The sequence below is a fragment of the Lathyrus oleraceus genome, chromosome 1 (genome assembly GCF_024323335.1).
Source record: "Lathyrus oleraceus cultivar Zhongwan6 chromosome 1, CAAS_Psat_ZW6_1.0, whole genome shotgun sequence".
Taxonomy (NCBI): domain Eukaryota; kingdom Viridiplantae; phylum Streptophyta; class Magnoliopsida; order Fabales; family Fabaceae; genus Lathyrus; species Lathyrus oleraceus.
Window position 1 is genome coordinate 294,016,533 of NC_066579.1, and position 18,472 is coordinate 294,035,004.

The window sequence follows — 18,472 nt, forward strand, 5'->3', positions numbered from 1 at the left end:
ACAAATATTATAGGATATAGGGTCTAGGGAACCCCAGATTTGACAAGTTGACTTTCTTTTGTCAATCTCTTTGAACCAACTTTCAAACATGAAGTTATTTTTCTCTTTGTGGCTCATGTATGATCATATATGCATAATATGATGTATAATTAAGTATCCCTTGACATATTTGACCAAATGACGAAGAAACTTGATGAGGAAGTCACACAAGATACCCAGATGAATTAGGGCTTCCAAGGTAAACAAGGTTCAAACTCTTGATAAATTCTCGATCAAAATAACACATAATGAACATGGGGATCCATATATAATGCTTATAACCATTTTGAACCTTTCCTTGATTGATCCCTTGCATTTAGGGTCTCAAACCTTAGTTGTGAGCTTGATGAGGCACATGTGGACACACACACTACCTACAAAAGAATCAAAGATACACTAGACATATTTTTTGTATTTTGGTTAGTAAACAAAGAAAAATAAAGTTTGATACAATCAAAAGTGCTTGGTGATATCTCCCAATTCAAACCCAATGAATGAGGGTGGGGAGGATACTAAGGTGTGATCCCAAAGCCAATGTAATTGATGAGATAACATGAGGGATCTTATGGTCAAAATTGGGGCCTTACACCATCCCCAGGATTTAAATTTATTTTGAGTTAGGATTTATATCCTCGATGATTTATTTTCATCCCTAGCAGGTTCTTCAGTTGGTGTTCCCAGCTTGTTGAGATTAGCCGAGTATCTAGTTGTGATGATTTAAATCATTGTTTATATCCTTTGTGCTTGTTTTGTCAGCATAAACATATACATATCCATGCATAGTACATACATAAACATAAAATCAAATATTTCATTATGCATTATTATCATATTGACCATTCTTCTGATCCCCTGCTTTGGTGATATCATCTCCCCATGCAGATTTTGGTGTGTCTGCCCTCCTTTCAATTGTAGAGTGTCAACCCCTTAAGCAGAAAGAGTTTATCCTTTCTCCTTCCCCAATGAGTTATTACCTCATGGATGATTGTTATTTGAGTCCCCTCCCCGGGTTTTTTATTTGGATGGAACAACTCCCCTTTAGTTATATCCTCATTGGGTCGAGTCTCGTTGGACCGTTTCTTTCTAGTTTTACCTAGATAGATCTTTTGGTCCCCAAGAGTTTAATTACCCAATAACTGGTAACATCCTTCTTGGTGTTTGAGTACTTTACCTGTGTTAATTTACCCAGTAACTAGTAAAAGGTAATTTACTTCTTTAATTTTCTCTAGTGGATTCGTTTTTTCGTTTCCACAGCAAGTCTATCCTTGATATGTTCATCTTAACCGATGATGGATATTCTTCCTGTTTGGTATTCTACCCAGTAAAAAGGTAGTTGTAATTCCTTCTTTCCCTTTGAGTTTATCCTTGATATGTTCACTTTAACCGGTGACAGATATTTTCTCTACTTTTGGTATTCTACCAGTAACCGGTAGTTATAATTCCTATCTGCGGTATTCTACCCAGTAACCGTAGATATAAATCCTATGTTTTTGTGGTCGATCACCTTTGTTAAGCTGCCATAATCGATAGTTGGTGATTCTCCCCAACAGTCTATCCTTGATATGTTCATCTTAACCGATGATGGATATTCTTCCCTTTGAGTTTATCCTTGATATGTTCACTTTAACTGGTGACAGATACTCTCTCTTTGGTATTCTACCCAATAACTGGTAGTTGTAATCCATATTGTCCCCCAACAGTCTATCCTTGATATGTTCATCTTAACCGGTGACAAATATTCTTCCCTTTAAGTTTATCCTTGATATGTCCACTTTAATTGGTGACATATACTCTCTCTTTGGTCTTCTACTCAGTAAAAAGGTAGTTATAAATCCTATTTAGTCTCTTCTTCCTAGTAGGCTATTCTTACCCAATAACCGATAATGAATATTCCTCATTTTCCTCAGCAAGTCATCCTTGATATTTTTACCTTAACCGATAACGGATGTCCCTCTGTTCGAGTATATTATCTTCCTACCCAGTAACAGGTGGTAGATAATATATCTCTTTTACTCATGTGTTGAAGTTTCTTCTTCCCCAATTGAGTTTGGATTCGTATTTCTTGGTGAAATCGAATTTCCTTTTGGTGATTAGGCACTTCATATTTGTTCTGATTTACACTTTTCCCCAGTGGGTGTTTCTTGTTGTATTGGTGTTATCCTGGTACATGCAGATTCTTTTTCCCTCAATCTAAGTCTTCCCATTGATTTATTTTTATGGGAATCCCCTCGTGTCTCCAGCAGTTTTCAAGTCGTAGCCTGGCATACGCATAACTTTTATCCCAGAGTATCTGTCTCCCTAGTGAATGTTCCTTACAGAATGCATTATGCTCCTGTGGACTTTCAATGTCTCCGGATTCTTTTCCTTTGTGGCAATATATTCCACACAAAGATTATTTTTGCATTCATATCATATGCATCACGCGGTCTCTTAGGGACCATAATTTATTTCTTGATATTGTTAGTTAAGTCCATTCTACTGAGTTGATGCAGAGATTTTAACATTCACATCCTCAGCTAGAATGTCCTTAAATAGGGGCAGCTGTAAGACCCCGATTTTGACCCTAAGACCCCTTATGTTATCTCATCATTTGTATTTGCATTGTGATCACACCTTAGTATCCTCCTCACCTTCATTCATTTGGGTTTGCATTGGTTGATATTACCAAGCACTTTTGAATGTATCATACTTTATTTTATTTTATTTTATTTACTAACCAAAATACCAAAAATATGTCTATGCGTAGCTTTGTTTCTTTTGTAGGTAGTGTGTGTGTCCACCTATGCCGCATCAAGCTCGTATCTAGGGTTTGAGACCCTCAGTTCAAGATATCAATCAAGGAAAGGTTCTCGATGGTTCTAAACATCATATATGGATCCCCATGCTCTTTTATTGTCATTTTGATCAAGAATTCATCAAGAGTTTGAAGCTTGTTTGCCTTGGAAACCCTAATTCATCTGGGTATCCTGTGTGACTTCCTCAACAAGTTTCTTCATCAATTGTAAAATATATTATATTATACTTGATTATACATCATCTAAAGCATATATGATCCTCCATGAGCCCCAAATATCAAAATAACTTCAAGTTTGCAAGTTGGTTCAAAGAGGTTGACCAAAAAAGTCAACTAGTCAAATCTAGGGTTCCTTAGACCCTATCTCCTACAATTTCTGTCATATTAAAATTATTCCAAGAGAAACGTTACTCTTTATGACATTCCAAACAACTTTCATGTTGGCATCAATAGCTAATTTTTCTTGGAAGGTCAATTTTTATGGTTAAAGATTATAGGTCATTTTGTTTATGCCCTAGATGGAGGGTCAACTTCCAAGAATCATAACTTTCTAATTTTTTATCATATGAAGAAATTCCAAGTTAAATTATAAATTTTAAGATGTCTTCTCCAACTTTTATTATTTGATAAATGTCAAATTCTACTTGCAAGGCCATGTACCAAGAGGAAACATTATAGGTCATTTTGGGTCATCGTCATTGAACAAGCAATTTTCCTCAACTTCTAAAATCCATAACTCCCTCATGAAAGATTCAAATGGTTTCAAATTTGTGACCAAATTGAATAGGAATGAAAGAGCTACAACTTTTAAGATATACCCATTTTCATTTGAAGCTCATAGCAAAAGTTATTCAAGGTGGAAAAAATGATCATTTGACTTTTAACTTAGAATTTTTTCAACTATGTTTGATTTCTCCAACTTCCACCTTAAAATTCATCATGATCCAAGCTCCAAATGGAAAATTTTCCGAAGAAAAGTTGCTCCCCTTCATGTTACATTTCCAAAGAATCTAAGATCATAACAATTGTAGCATTTTTGAGTGACTTGTGCATAGGTGTAATGCATGGCCCCATTTGGTAAGATTCATGACCAATTTTCATTTCACTAATGCATGGTTCCATGTTATCATTTCAGGTTGACTTGCATTTGATTTTGGACCAACTCATATCATTCTTTGGGCCTAGCACACGTCCATGCAAGCATGCACCATTGTATTGTTATTTTTGGCAAATTTTCAAAAGGTGTGGAAAGAAATGTGTAGGCTATATATACATATCCCTTGAGCTCGGAAAGAGATCCCTTTTGCCTAAGCTTTGCAGTGCTTCTTCCATAACCTCCATTAAAGGATAAACTTGAGGATTTCTTTAGAAATCTATTTTCAATTCTCATTCTGTTTTGGAATTGAAACTCCAAGAATCCAAGCCTTTTAATCATCAACATCACTTCCTGCAACTTGGTAGAAGCAAGCCCAAGAAAATTGAGATCAAAATCAAGCTTCCTCACTGCAAACAAATGGTGTATTTTGTGAAACTTTTCTTCTTCCATTCTCCCTTAATTCTCCATTATTTCACTTGATTTTTGGTTGGCTGAAGTCCTACCAATGTAGTAAACAAGATTGAGTTGCTTCGAGGTTAAATATAAGCAACTTAGTTCATACTCCTCAATTTTCAATTCCATGTATCTTTCAATATACTTAGAATTGGAGAGTTTTGAGGGCAGATTTGGATTCCTGGCAATTTTCTCTTCAAAATAGTGTACACACTTTTCATTTTGGTGAAAGTTGGTGGTGGACCAATCCGGAGAGGTCCATCGGAGAAGTGAGCAGAACCCTAGTTCCGGTGGTGTGGTGGCAAGGTCCTATCCACCAGATCATCTCTCCATGTTTTAATCTCGTCCCTTGGTTTTGATTACCACTCCTGCAGCGCGTTTGACTTGGTCTTTGGTGGACTGTACATGCGTGGCCATTAGATCTTCCACCTCAATTAATGAGGGAGATCTGATGGCCCTTGTTTTTTTTCTTATTTTATTTTAATTTCTGATTTTATTTTAAATCCTTCTATTTTGATTCATTCATATTAAATTCATTTTGAATCCAAAAAATACGGGACTTTCACCAAAAATCTTAAAATATTTTACTCTTTCATATTTTGAATTAAAATTATTTTTTTTGATTAATTTTAATATTTTTTGTGAATTAATTGATTTTGGACTTATTTTTAAATATTTTTAAATACTTCTGACTTTCCAAAAATTCTAATTTTTTTGTCTAAGGTCCTTTGACCTTGTTTGACCTAGGATAAATCTCTTGACCATTTATTTGGTGATTTGAAGGGATTTGAGGCCTGGTCCTTTTTAAAATGCATTTTAATTCATTTTTAATTTGATTTTTAATTGTTTAATTGTTTAAAAATATTGTTGAGTCATTTGATTGACTTTATGATGTTTGATTTTCTGTTTGGCCTTGGTCATGGTTGATTTGAACTTCCATTTGGTTCATACTATTGGCCTTAGGGGGTTAATGAAATGTATATTTCATCTCTTAAAATGAATGAATAATATTGATCAGATGAAATTCCTCCTATGATCAATTTGTGTTTCTATTTCCCCTTCCCTCTTCGTCTTCACCCCTCTTCTTCCTTAATCTATCATTGACCAATGATTTCTCTGCAAGTCAAATGCTAGTTGATTCTTCAATGGCCTTGTGTCAGATGAATCAACATGAGCTGATAAAGATAGGTCCCCCCCACTTTATATTTTTGTGTGGTATGTTTTAGGAGTTTGGTTCTTTGTACCATGTCTCTAACATACATTAACACCAATATTTTTATTGCCCGACCTCAGATAGTTGTGACTTCTACATAAGTTCAATTACGATTGCTTAACATAAATCTAAATTTGTCCCTAAAGGTATAACATTCATGTAAGTGAGATTATAAGTCTCTCATTCTTCATGGCATTGTGTGAAGACTTGACCTTTTTTCCATTCATGAGAGCTAGTGGCATACTTGTTAATTTATCCAAGTTGGAACTCATCTCATGGATGATGTCTTGGTTCATGTATTCATACATGTGAATGAATGGTTAAGTGTTCTCCAAAGAATGACTTAAATAATTAAAATTCTTCACTAACATTGACTAACTTATTATTAATATTGCTTTACTTTCAAGTCATTTACTTAATGTCATTTAAATTTCAGTACCTTTATCATTCATTATCATTTACATTTCATACAAGATGTTTATGTTTCAGTCATTTTCACTTTGCTCACTTGAGCCATATCTTGTGATTGTATATATTGTGTGCTTGTGATTTTATTTTGTTTGTGGTCTTAGGACCTTAAAATACCTAATAACAACAAAAAACCTTAAAAAATATCTTGGTGAGCAGTTGGACTTGATATGAACTTAGGATACGCAATCTTCCATATGCTTTAAGGACTTAGCCAATGCCACTATTTGAGAATGAGTTATCCTTGACTGTGCCTTTCATCTGATGCAAACTTAGAGTGCCCTTGGTTCATTTGTTACTTTCTCTCTGTGCTTAAATTTTTATATTATTATTATTATTGATGCTTGATGATGTTTCTGGGAGTATGTCAATGAATATTTCATCTGATACATGTGAAGACACTGAAGACTGCTAGCTATTGGAGTCCTTGCTTGGATGTTATGACTATCTTTATTTGATGCATTAGTCTTCATATGATTTGCTTGGATGTTTGCTTATTGCTTGCTAAAAAGTACAAGGGAAATGGGTTTCTATCTAGCATTCTTGTCTTGTGGATTTCATTCCATTGGTCAGATCTTTTCAACTCTTAACTTTAAATTTTTTGTCTAGGGTAGTCTCTTCATCTGCTCCCACTTCTTTAATTTCAAAATCCCTCCATCTTTTCAAAAACCTTCTTTGCTTGTGATTTCAAACTTAGATATGTTTTAATGATTAGAAACTTTTGCCTTATGCCATTAAATTTTCAACATTTTCTTAAATCAAACTTGTAAATAAACTTAACCATATTAACTATAATTTCAAAAGACAAAAATAACTAACAACCTCATTTAAATATTTTGGCCATTTTATGCCCTTTTCTTTTAAACATTTGTTAAAATCAATTCATCAACTTCTTTGAAATTTTTACCACGAACTACAGGGTTTTGATCCCTCATTTTTATGTTGGTACGTAGGCATAAGATCGAAGGTCTTGTCAAACACAAAATTGTAATTAATGAATTCTTTTCTCATCCCCTCACTCTATATTTTTTTATCAAACATCATTTTCAACTAAAACATTTGCACACAAAAAAGGACTCCCTGGGAGTACCTATGACACTTTGGGTGTTAATACCTTCCCTCTGTGTAACCAACCTCCTTACCTGTAATCTCTGACATTTTATTAGTTTTGATTTGAAAACTTCTTATCTTTGGGTTTTGTTCGTACTTTTTCCCTTTCCCTTTGGAAACAATAAAATCGTGGTGGCGACTCTGGTTTTATTGACATTGAGTTAACCAATAACTCGATGGTCATGAATTTACCGCTACACTTCCCCTATTTATGGGGAAGTTGTCTGGATGGTTTTGGAGGGAGAATGGGAAGGTGTGCTCAGAAAAAGGGAGTGACTCGAAGCATGGTTGAGGTTGGATCATGGGGGACAAGTGTGGTTGTGTTTTGAGCCTGTTTGCACCACATACCACTTTGCCTTGGTCCTTAACATCGATCTAGAACAGACAAGGGCAAAGAGATAACTTGCAATGGATTTTACTTTTTTCCATTTTGTGCAAAATCTGATTTTTGCAATGGGATTGGTTTTTGCATTGTGAGGAGTTTTAGCATCCAAGTTGACTTCATTCTACACCATACTACCATATGTAAAGTTTTTGTGGACCATTGGGATCAGAAGGGATTGATTTGGTGACTTGGTGTATCCATTTGCAAATTCTGACTGGTTGTAATTTGGCTTGCACATTAGGATGAAACCCGATATTTGAACCAAGGCCAAATGAAATTGGCTCATGCACTTTGTCTCAATCGTGGGCTATTTTGTTCCTTGCCATGATCTTGATTGAATGCAAAAAGAACCAGGTCAAAAGTGTTTGTGTTTTGGAAATGACAATGTGTCAAAGTAGTGGTCATGACATGATTTTAGGGCATGGTGGGCATGTTGGACCAGCTTGGCCAATAGCAAAATTGAAGCCTTTCCTCAATGAATTGGGTATTGAACCTTAAAACAAAGTTGGAGAGGAAGTTATTTAGGACATTTAGCTCGAAGTTGAATTTATAAAGCTTGAGAAATGAGAAAGTTATGATCTTTGGAACTTTTCATAAGCCATTCTTGCCAAAATGTGACCAACCAACATGACCTAAGAATGGGATTTTGTGATTTCTTGATTTCCAAGGCACAATGGTGGATGTTTTGAGTTCATATGATCATATCATGATGGTAAATAAGATTTGGACCTTTGTGGGATGATTTTAGGTCAAATTGATGGGTGGATCAAAGCACTTAAAGTTGAAAAATCATGAACAAACCAACTATTTGTAACATGGATTGAACGGATGTTTAAATGGTGGATTTTAATTGTAATGGTCATGAAATGATGTCGAATGAATGGTAGGGTGATTGGATGATAAGAATGAATCAAGGCCAATGGTTGAAGGATCCCCAAATTAGGGTTTCTTGAGCCATATGTTTTGTCAAGAACCAAGGTTAGATGAATTAGGATTTGAGGTGCAAATGTCACATTGAGGTGTTTCAAAGGTGTGGGGCATGAATAAACTTTGGATTTGAGGAATCCTCAAAGGCATGGTCAAGATCCATGGTGAACCATGACTTGTACAAGCCAAATGATGGTCAAGAAATAGGGTTTGGTCCTTAGGTGACCAGATGAATCTTAAAGCTTCTTCAAAGGGGACTCACCACCCAAATTGGGCTTGGGGAATGGGTAAGATGTCTTGAGTGATCCTCTAAGCTTTGTGGGATGCTTGATGATGATATTATGGTTAAGGTGGCTTGGACACACCTCAACATGACTTGAGGAACTTGATTCTTCACAAATGAATCCCATGCCTTGAATTTGGGGATTATTGTGGATTCTGAAGTATATATGCATATGAGATGACATGTATGGTATGTATGCTCATGGAGTAAGATTGAAGAAGGTGATATGAAGTAGGGTAAATTTGAGGGTATAACATCATCATCTATATTAAATTTAATCATCCCTTTGTGTGGAGATTTTCACCCAATTTAATGGTGAGCTCATGGTCCATTAACAATACTATTATTAACCCACTTTACACTGTAGTAATCATTTATTAATTGCAGAACATGGAGACCTAGATTATTAGGACGTTGGAATATGGATTGTTGTTGATGGCAAAACTATCCATCGTTAGAGCTCTATTTGGATGGAGATTTATCAATCAAAACTATCAATCAAAAATAGCTTATGGATGTGGCACAATAAATAGTATTATTGTTAAAGGAAGAACTTATACTTAACTATTTAATATCAATATTTTTGAAATGTTAATGGAGTTTTATTTTTATTATTAAATTTAATGTTGTATAGTGTTTTCTCTTTTCTTACTCTTGAATGAAGAGGATGAAAAACGAGCATATAGAGAATGTGCTATCGTTTCTTTTCCTCTTTTGTTTACTTTCATTCTTTTTGTTCCGACAATTAAGCAAATTGCGAGAAGAGTAAACAAAACAAATAATCAATCAAATGAAACGAAACCTAAACGATTTGGTATCAACAATTCTAAACAAAATCAATCACCTAAACCATTTGAAACAACTTCAATCACACTTAATCACACTTGGTCATTCCCAAACCCATTTCTATGCTTTCAAACTCCTTCGTTTTTCTTCCGTCAATCTCTCTAATCTTCATTATGCTCATCGAATCTTCAACCATGTTCAATCTCCCAATATCTACCTCTTCACTGCAATCATCACTGCGTATTCCTCTCAGCAAAACAATCATTCACTCACTTTTTCTCTCTTTAAAAACATGCTCAATAGCCCAATTCGTCCTAACAATTTCATATATCCCCATGTGCTTAAATCATCAAAGGAACGGTTTTTAACAGGCTCTGTGCATGCCCATGTTATAAAAACTGGTTTTTTACGATACCAAGTTGTTGAAACGTCGCTTGTTGATTCGTATTCGAAGGTTTTGGGAGGGTTAGGGGATGCTAAGAAGGTGTTTGATGAAATGTCGGAGAGAAATGTTGTGTGTTTTACTGCTTTGGTTTCTGGGTATTTGAGAGTTGGTGACGTGGAAAATGGTTTGGAGGTGTTTGGAGAAATGGTGGAACGGGATGTTCCGGCTTGGAATGCTGTGATTAGTGGTTGTACTCAGAATGGGTTTTTCTCTGAGGGGATTAGGTTGTTTAGAGAAATGGTTTTTGTTGCTGGTTGTGGTGAGGGAGGGTTTTGTAAGGGTAATAAGCCGAATCAGGTTACGGTGGTTTGTGCGCTTTCGGCTTGTGGTCATGCTAGTATGCTTCAGCTTGGGAAGTGGATACATGGTTATGTTTATAGGCATGGTTTTGTGGTTGACTCGTTTGTTTCGAATGCACTTGTGGATATGTATGGGAAGTGCGGGAGTTTGGAGCAAGCAAGAAAGGTTTTTGAGATGGACATTTGTAAGGGTTTGACTTCATGGAATTCGATGATTAATTGTTACGCGTTGCACGGGAAATGTGAGGGTGCGATTGCGGTTTTTGAGCAGATGGTGGAGTGTGGTGTGAAACCAGACGAGGTTACCTTTATCGGGCTTTTGAATGCTTGTACTCATGGTGGATTGGTTGAACAAGGTTGTGGTTATTTTGAGATGATGATTAAGAAGTATGGGATAGAGCCTCAGATCGAGCATTACGGGTGTTTGATTGACCTTCTTGGTCGGGCAGGTCGATTTGACGAGGCGATGGATGTTGTCAAGGGAATGAGCATGGAACCTGATGAAGTGGTTTGGGGCTCTTTGCTTAATGGATGTAAGGTTCATGGTCGAACCGATTTGGCGGAATTTGCAGCCAAAAAGCTAGTTGAAATTGATCCACATAATGGCGGTTATGGAATAATGTTGGCTAATATATATGGAGAATTAGGAAAATGGGATGAAGTGAGGAATGTGTGGTACCAATTGAAGCAACAAAAGTCTTATAAAATTCCAGGATGCAGCTGGATTGAGGTTGATGACCAAGTTCATCAATTCTATTCTCTAGATCAATCTAATCTAAAGACAGAAGAGTTGTACAGTGTTTTGGAAAGTCTTATTGGTTACAGAAAGGAAGTCATGGTTGAAATGTAAACCTTAATCATTTTATCACACGACTTTAACAAATTCACTTCCATAGATTTGGAAGATCTAAACAAAGGAGGAGGACAATGTAGCTGATATGGCCGAAATTTTAATTGCAATGACAGTGAGAGATCTTAAAATCTTTTATATAGCAACCCGAATTTAAATCCATGGCTTGAAGGAATATTCTTTGTTAAATTGAAGCAAGATGATTTTTTTTTGCGTTCTGCGGAGAAAAATAGAAACTTCTGAATCAGATTCTCTTTGTGAAACATTTCTAATCCAGAATTAGTGTGAAGCATTCCAACTATAGAACCCTGTTTGTTTTGGAAATTGTTTCAGGCTGACAAAAATAGTTTCACATTCCTTGAGAAGGAGACTAAGTTAGCTTATATACTACACACAGACTTGAGGTCGACTGAAACCGTAATATTTACTCATTTTGGTCTGACCACTGGTTCATATCATGTCAACTTGATTCTCTGGCGCATACGTGTATTTCAAATATGGCGTTGTAGTGTACCAATAAGGTTATTATATTTGTTGACTACTTGTCTATGTTTCCATTTTTCTGTCTTTTTCAATTATGGTGCTTCATAATTGTAATTTCCTTTTGTCATTGAACTTATTAATCTTGTGGTTAAATTTTGAGCAACAATATAAAAGAAGTTCATAAAATTATCAAATAAGTTAAGTATTGAGTGTTGAGGAAGCATAGTACTTCAAATTTTTATTAAAATTGGTTTATTTTAGTTTAGGGTTAAATTTTGTTTAAAGTCTCCCGAAATATTTTTTTCAAACATTCGTCTTTTTAATGTTTTCCGTTCAAACTAATAGTTCCTCTATTTAACTTCCATAAAAATGGATCACGTGCCGTGGTATAAAGGCATTTCAAAGATGCCGACATGGCGTGTCATGTGGTAGCTTTGATACTATGATATCAATTAATTAAATAGAGACGAATAAGATGAAGATCTATTACTAAAATCCAGAATCCATCACTAAAATCTAAAATTAGTCACTAATAACAAAATCAATCACTAATAGACAAGTCAAACTAGAGAAATGTGAAAATAATGTAATCACAACTCATGGTATAACAACTCATGGTATAACATAGTGTTAGTTATAATTCATTTCATTTGAAGATGCATTTAGTATAATTTGAGTTTCACTTAAGTTGGTTCTCGTAGTATATAAACAAAGGTAAACTTCATTTGAAATCTTTGATCCATAATTGAATTTCAGTTTTTCAATAGAAAGTTTGTTACGATTCAGTTCCACATTCTCTCTCTTCCATCTTCATCTTCTTCCTTCTTCTGCATCAATAATTGATATCTAGAGCTCCGGTTCGGATCCACGGAAAACACCAAAGAAAACATGAGTGAACGGTGAGGCGTGTGTGTTTGATTTCATTTATTGAATTCACATTGAATTTACGATCAGAATCGTAACATAGTCACATTTTTTGATTCTGCGGGATTGGGAAACACAAGTGTTTGGTGAGAGTTGAGTGAATTCTTGCATAAGATTGAAGATGAACGGTGAAAATGATAGCTTGAATACGAAGCTTCGAGTATTTGATGGGAAGAATTGGAATCAATGGATGATTCAGATGCATGTGTTGTTTGGCGCTCAAGATGTTCTTGATCTCGTCAATGACGATTATGCAGCGGTTGCAACTGAGGCACAAAGGAATACATATAGAGAGTCGAGGAAGAAAGATCAGAAAGATATGTTCTACATCCATCACTGTGTGGATGTGAATGTGTTTGAGAAGATCGCTGATTCGACGACGAAGAATGTTGCCTGGGACATACTTGTATGTTGCTATGGAGGTGATGCATCTGTGAAGAAGGTGAAGCTTCAATCTCTACGTAAGCAGTATGAGAATCTCAACATGAAGAACAATGAGAAGGTACCAAATTACATCTCCAAAGTAATTATGATCACAAATGAGATTAAATCTTGTGGGAGACTCTTTCTGAACAAGTAATCATTGAGAAGGTACTGAGATCTCTTACTCCTCAGTTTGATTACATTGTTGTAGCAATTGAACATTCTAAGGATCTGAGCATCATGAGAAGTGAAGAGTTGCAGAGCAGTCTAGAGGCACAAGAGTTATGTATGATTGAGATAACATATGAAAGAGAGGTAAAACATGCTCTAAAGGCATCTCTTGGTAAGATGAATCATAAGCAGTCCTGGTCTGAGGCCAAGAAAACACATGGTGGTGGTTATCAGAAGTCAGAAGTCTACAACTCTAATGAGAAGAAACATCAGAAAGGAAAAGAGAAGTTTGACAAGAAGAATGTTCAATGTTACTGTTACAAGAAGTTTGGTCATTTGCTGCTGACTGTTAGTCAAACAAGGAAAGGAAATCAAAAGAAGCAAACATATCCAAAGGAGAATCTGATGATGAACCTGTGTTATTGATGACTTCTGAATCTGATGGTGGATATTTGGTTGACTGGTGGTATATGGACAATGGCTGCTTAAATCACCTAACTGGAAACAAGTAATGGTTGATTGACTTTGAATCTAAAAAGAGGACTAAAATCAGATGTGTTGATGATAAGTATCTGAATGCTGAAGGAATGAGAAATGTCAAGTTCAGAGTGAAGAATGGAAATATTGTCTTGATCAAGGATGTTTGGTATGTTCTTGGCATGAAGAGCAATTTGGTGAGTATAGGTCAGATAATTGAGAAAGGGAAGGACAATCTCTTGAAGTTGTATGATTATGATAAGAAGATGATTATGCAGTCTGAACAGGGAAGCAACAAAATATTCAAGGTGAATGTGTAAACAACTAAAACTAAATGCCTTAGTGAAAAAGGTGACAGTGAGCTGTGGCACAAGAGATTGCGGCATCTGAACTTCAGAAGTTTAGGGCATCTGAATTCTAAGAAGCTGGTACATGGCATTCCTAAGATTGTGAAGCCTAATAAGTCATGTGAGATATGCATGAAAGGTAAGCAACCTAGATCGCCATTTGTATCAGACATGGCTCCAAGAGAAAAGCATGCTTTAGGAGTAGTGCATTATGATGTATGTGGACCATTTCAAGTACCTTCACTTGGAGGAAAAATGTACTTTTGTGTCATTTGTGGATGAGTTCACAAGAATGACATGAGTACCACTCATCGAGTTTAAGCATGAGGTGTTTTCTGAGTTTCAAAAGTTCAAGCCGAAGGCTAAAAAATAGAGTGGTCTGAAGTTAAAAATTCTCAGAACTGATGGTGGAAGTGAGTACAAATCTATAGAGTTAAAGAAGTTATGTGAGGAGAATGGAATTGAGAACAAGGTTACTGCTCCATACACTCCTCAACATAATGGTCTTGCTGTAAGAAGAAATATAACTTTGCTTGATATGACAAGGAGCATGCTGAAGGAGAAGAAGCTACCTCACACCTTATGGGGAGAAGATGTTGCCATGCAACATATGTGATCAACAGGTGTCCAATTAAGAAGCTGAAGGAAATAGTTCTTATTCAAAAATGGAATGGAGACAAGCAAAGTGTGAGACATCTGAATGTGTTTGGTTCTGTTTGTTATAAACATGTTCCAGATGTTAAGAGAAGGGAGTTGTTTGACAGAAGCAAAGTTATGTTGCTTGTAGAGTACCACAGTACAGGTGCTTATAAGCTCTAATGTCCTGTCACTAACAAGATTGAATTCAGCAGATATGTCATTGTGAAAGAATCAGAAGTGTGAGATTGGAATAAGTCTCAATCCAACTCTAGTGCAATCTTAACACCTGAGTTAACTTCTGAAGACATTTCAGACTTTGAAGGAGAATTTTCCTCTGAAGGAGGTTCTGAGTCTAAAGATGAGTCAGAGTCTGAAGGTGACACTGATGCTGAAGTTGAGTCTGACTCTGAATGAGAATCTGATTATTCAGATTCTGACGATGATTTAGATTCTAGGTATATAAGTTGCATAAAGCCTTGTATGGAATGAAACAAGCTCCTAGAGCTTGGAATATGAAAATTGATTCATGTTTCAAGCTTCAAAGATTCAGAAAATGTGAGATGGAGTATGGTGTTTATGTTCAGCATACTTCTGATAGCAATATAATTATGGGTGTTGATGACATATTTCTAACAAGGAGTTGTTCATATGAGATAGCTAAGTTCAAGAAGGTGTTGATGAATGAGTTTGAGATGCCTGATCTAGGGAATATGACATATTTTCTAGGGATGGAGATTATGTACTCTGACAAGGGTATAATCTTGCATAAACTGAGGTATGAACTTGAGATTCTGAAGAGATTTGAGCTAATGAATTGCAAATCTGCAATCACACCTACTCAGACAAATCATAAGTTCGATTCTCATGTTTTGGGTGATGATGTTGATGCTACAATTTTTAAACAGCTGGTAGGCTCATTGAGATATCTCCGTAATACCATACTTGATATTTTCTATGCAGTTGGAATAGTGGGTAGGTTTATGAACAAACAAAAGTGGTCACATTAGCAAGCTACTGTCAAGATACTGAGGTATGTTAAAGGGGCTCTGAAGTATAGAGTTTTATTCTTTTATGGTGTTGAAACTAATTCAGAGCTGATATGCTATTCAAATTCTGATTGATATGGAGACAGAGTTGACAAAAGAAATACTTCTGGATATCTTTTAAAGTATCAAGGAGGTCCTATTTCTTGGTGCTTCAAGGAGAAACCATTGTTGCTTTGTCAACATGTGAAACTAAGTACATTGCAGGTGCTTTGATTGCTTGTCAAGCTATATGGATTCTGAACTTGCTGTAGGATCTGAAGATCAAGGTGAGCAAGTCTGTGAAGTTGATGATTGACAACAAATCATCTATAAGACTTGCCAAGAATCCAGTGTTCCATGGAGGATGCAAGCACATTGACACAAAGTTTCATTCTTTGAGGAACCAGGTTCAGAATGGGGGTGCTTGAAGTTATGCATTATAACACTCAGAAGCAACTAGCTGATGTTCTGACCAAATAAGTCAAGATTGAACACTTTATCCAACTTAGGGATGGAATTTGTGTTGTTGATTTTGATTAGCTGAATATGAATTAAGGGATGTTGTTAGTTATAATTCACTTCATTTGAAGTTGCATTTAATATGAATTTGAGTTTCATTTAAGTTGGTTCTGGTAGTATATAAACAAAGTTAAGCTTCATTTGTAATCTCTGATCCATAACTAAATTTCAATTTTTCAATATAATTTTTTTTTAAGATTCTGTTACATATTCTCTCTCTTCCATATTCATCGTCTTCCTTCTTGTGCACCAACACAAAGTATTCACGAACTACATTATATGTTTTTCAAAATTGATTTAAAATTACGGTAGGCAGATATCAGATGTCGTATGCGATGTCACAACACTAATATTAGGACTTCACACAACAATAATAGTATGTAGATAACATATGTCGTATACGATGTCACGACACCAAGATCAAGACATGTCACACCAGAAAAAATTATAGTGTAAAAAGAAAAAAAGAAATAACACAGGTCAATTGTTAACCCAGATCGGTGCAACTTCACCTGCATTTGGGGGCATCCAGGCCAGGAAGGAAATTCACTATAGTAGTATTAGTTTGAAGTTCTAAACAACCTCTGGTTTTACAAACTTCTCACCTAATTATTACCCTTGGAATTTCTATCTAAGACTTTCCTAGATATGAGACCCCTCTCACTTACCTTCAATCACACAACAATAATAACAATTGAAAACAATCAAAGAACAAAAGATACACTTCCAATGACATAAAATACACTCTTTCTTAAAAGCTCATGAGTGATTCACAATTACAACTCAAAAAACTCAGTCCAATTCAATTATCAAGGAAATACTAGAATGACTCAGAAATAACAAAAACAATTAAAACCCTAATTTTCAAATGCTCAAGTGTAGCTCTTTCTTCTGTCAATTAGGTTTAGTAACGACCTCTTTAAATAGCCTTTGGTAAGCATGAACTTAGGCATAAAAATCAACAGATCCAAAATAAATTAAATCAAATCAAATCTGATGTCTCCTTAAATGTTTTGACATCTGTTCTGCATAATACTTGATCAAATCAAATATGATGTCTCCTTAAATGTTTTGACATCCATTATGCATAATCAAATATGATGTTTCCTTAAATGTTTCGACATCCAGTCTGCACAATCTTTTGCAGAATCAAATCAAATGTTTCCTTAAATGTTTTAAAATCCAGTCTGCATAATCTTCTGCAGAATCAAATTAAATATAATCTAATGCTTCCTTAAAATGTCTCAACATCCTTTTTTTATGAAACAAGTTCACATCTGGAAACAAAATAAGAGTTCCTAAAATAAACCTTCTTAGACAGTCAGATATGATAGTTGAATATTCAGAGAATCTTCAAATATCTCATAATAAAATAAGTCTTCCAAGAAGTAAAACAAAACCTTCAAAGATGTCTGATCAACATGTCACGACATCTTGTTGTGATACATGTTTTAACAAAATTGCTGCCAATCATAAAGGCACATACCTAACAATCTCCCGCTTTGGAAATTTTTGGCTAAAACAACCTTTGCATCATATAGCTGGAGAAAAGATAAAACAACAACAACAATCACAAGGACAAAAACGAACAACCAAACACTTGGTATAACACCAAGACATATCAGAGACACACGTAGCAGAAATAAGTAGTAGAAACCCAACCTCACAGAAAAGACATAGAGAGAAATAAACTTCCACACTCCAAGCCTCCTTCAGAAACAAAATGTCAAGACACTATGTCCGACATCACAACAAACACACAATAGCCTAAGCACAAACACGATTATCTAAAACAAAATATCAAGACATTCTGTCTGACATCACAACAAGTACACAACAACCTAAGCACAAACATAATTCTCTGAAATAAAATGTCAATACATTTTGTCTGACATCATAGTAAGTACACAACAACCTAGGTACAAACAAATCAAACTCCCCCTGAATGTCATGATCAGCAATACATAAATAACTCCCCCCTGTTACACAGGAAACATACTCCCCCTCAAAGAAATAGCCTTCACATAGAGAATAAAAAAATCAAGAGCACAAGTCTACACTATCTACTCCCCCTTTTTAGCCAGAATATGACAAACCAAGCATGCATTCATCAATGGCAACAAAACAATAGAGCAAAGCAGTAGCAGAACATGAGAATTAGAGGTACAGACCATGGCACACAAAGGTGTAATATTCAGGGCAAAGGTCAACAAAAAACATACAAAATAAAAAAAAAAACAACTCATATGTCAGCAGAAGCATCTATTCATTCCTTGCTGGCTCAATATTTGACTCAATATCTTCCATATTTTTTGA

At 35.4% G+C, this 18,472-nt stretch overlaps 1 protein-coding gene across 1 annotated transcript; it reads left to right on the top strand.

The window, feature by feature from the left end:
• The first annotated feature begins 9,402 nt into the window (after positions 1 to 9,402).
• On the top strand, positions 9,403 to 11,331 carry LOC127131185 (pentatricopeptide repeat-containing protein At1g33350). Its single transcript, XM_051060121.1, has one exon. The coding sequence runs from the start codon at positions 9,559 to 9,561 to the stop codon at positions 11,146 to 11,148; it is 1,590 nt and encodes a 529-aa protein (XP_050916078.1). The 5' UTR covers positions 9,403 to 9,558; the 3' UTR covers positions 11,149 to 11,331.
• The last annotated feature ends 7,141 nt before the right edge of the window (positions 11,332 to 18,472 follow it).

What these genes read in the sequence shown, in the direction of transcription:
- LOC127131185 (XM_051060121.1), top strand. Translation starts at nt 9,559, where the DNA reads ATGAAACGAAACCTAAACGATTTGGTATCAACAATTCTAAACAAAATC.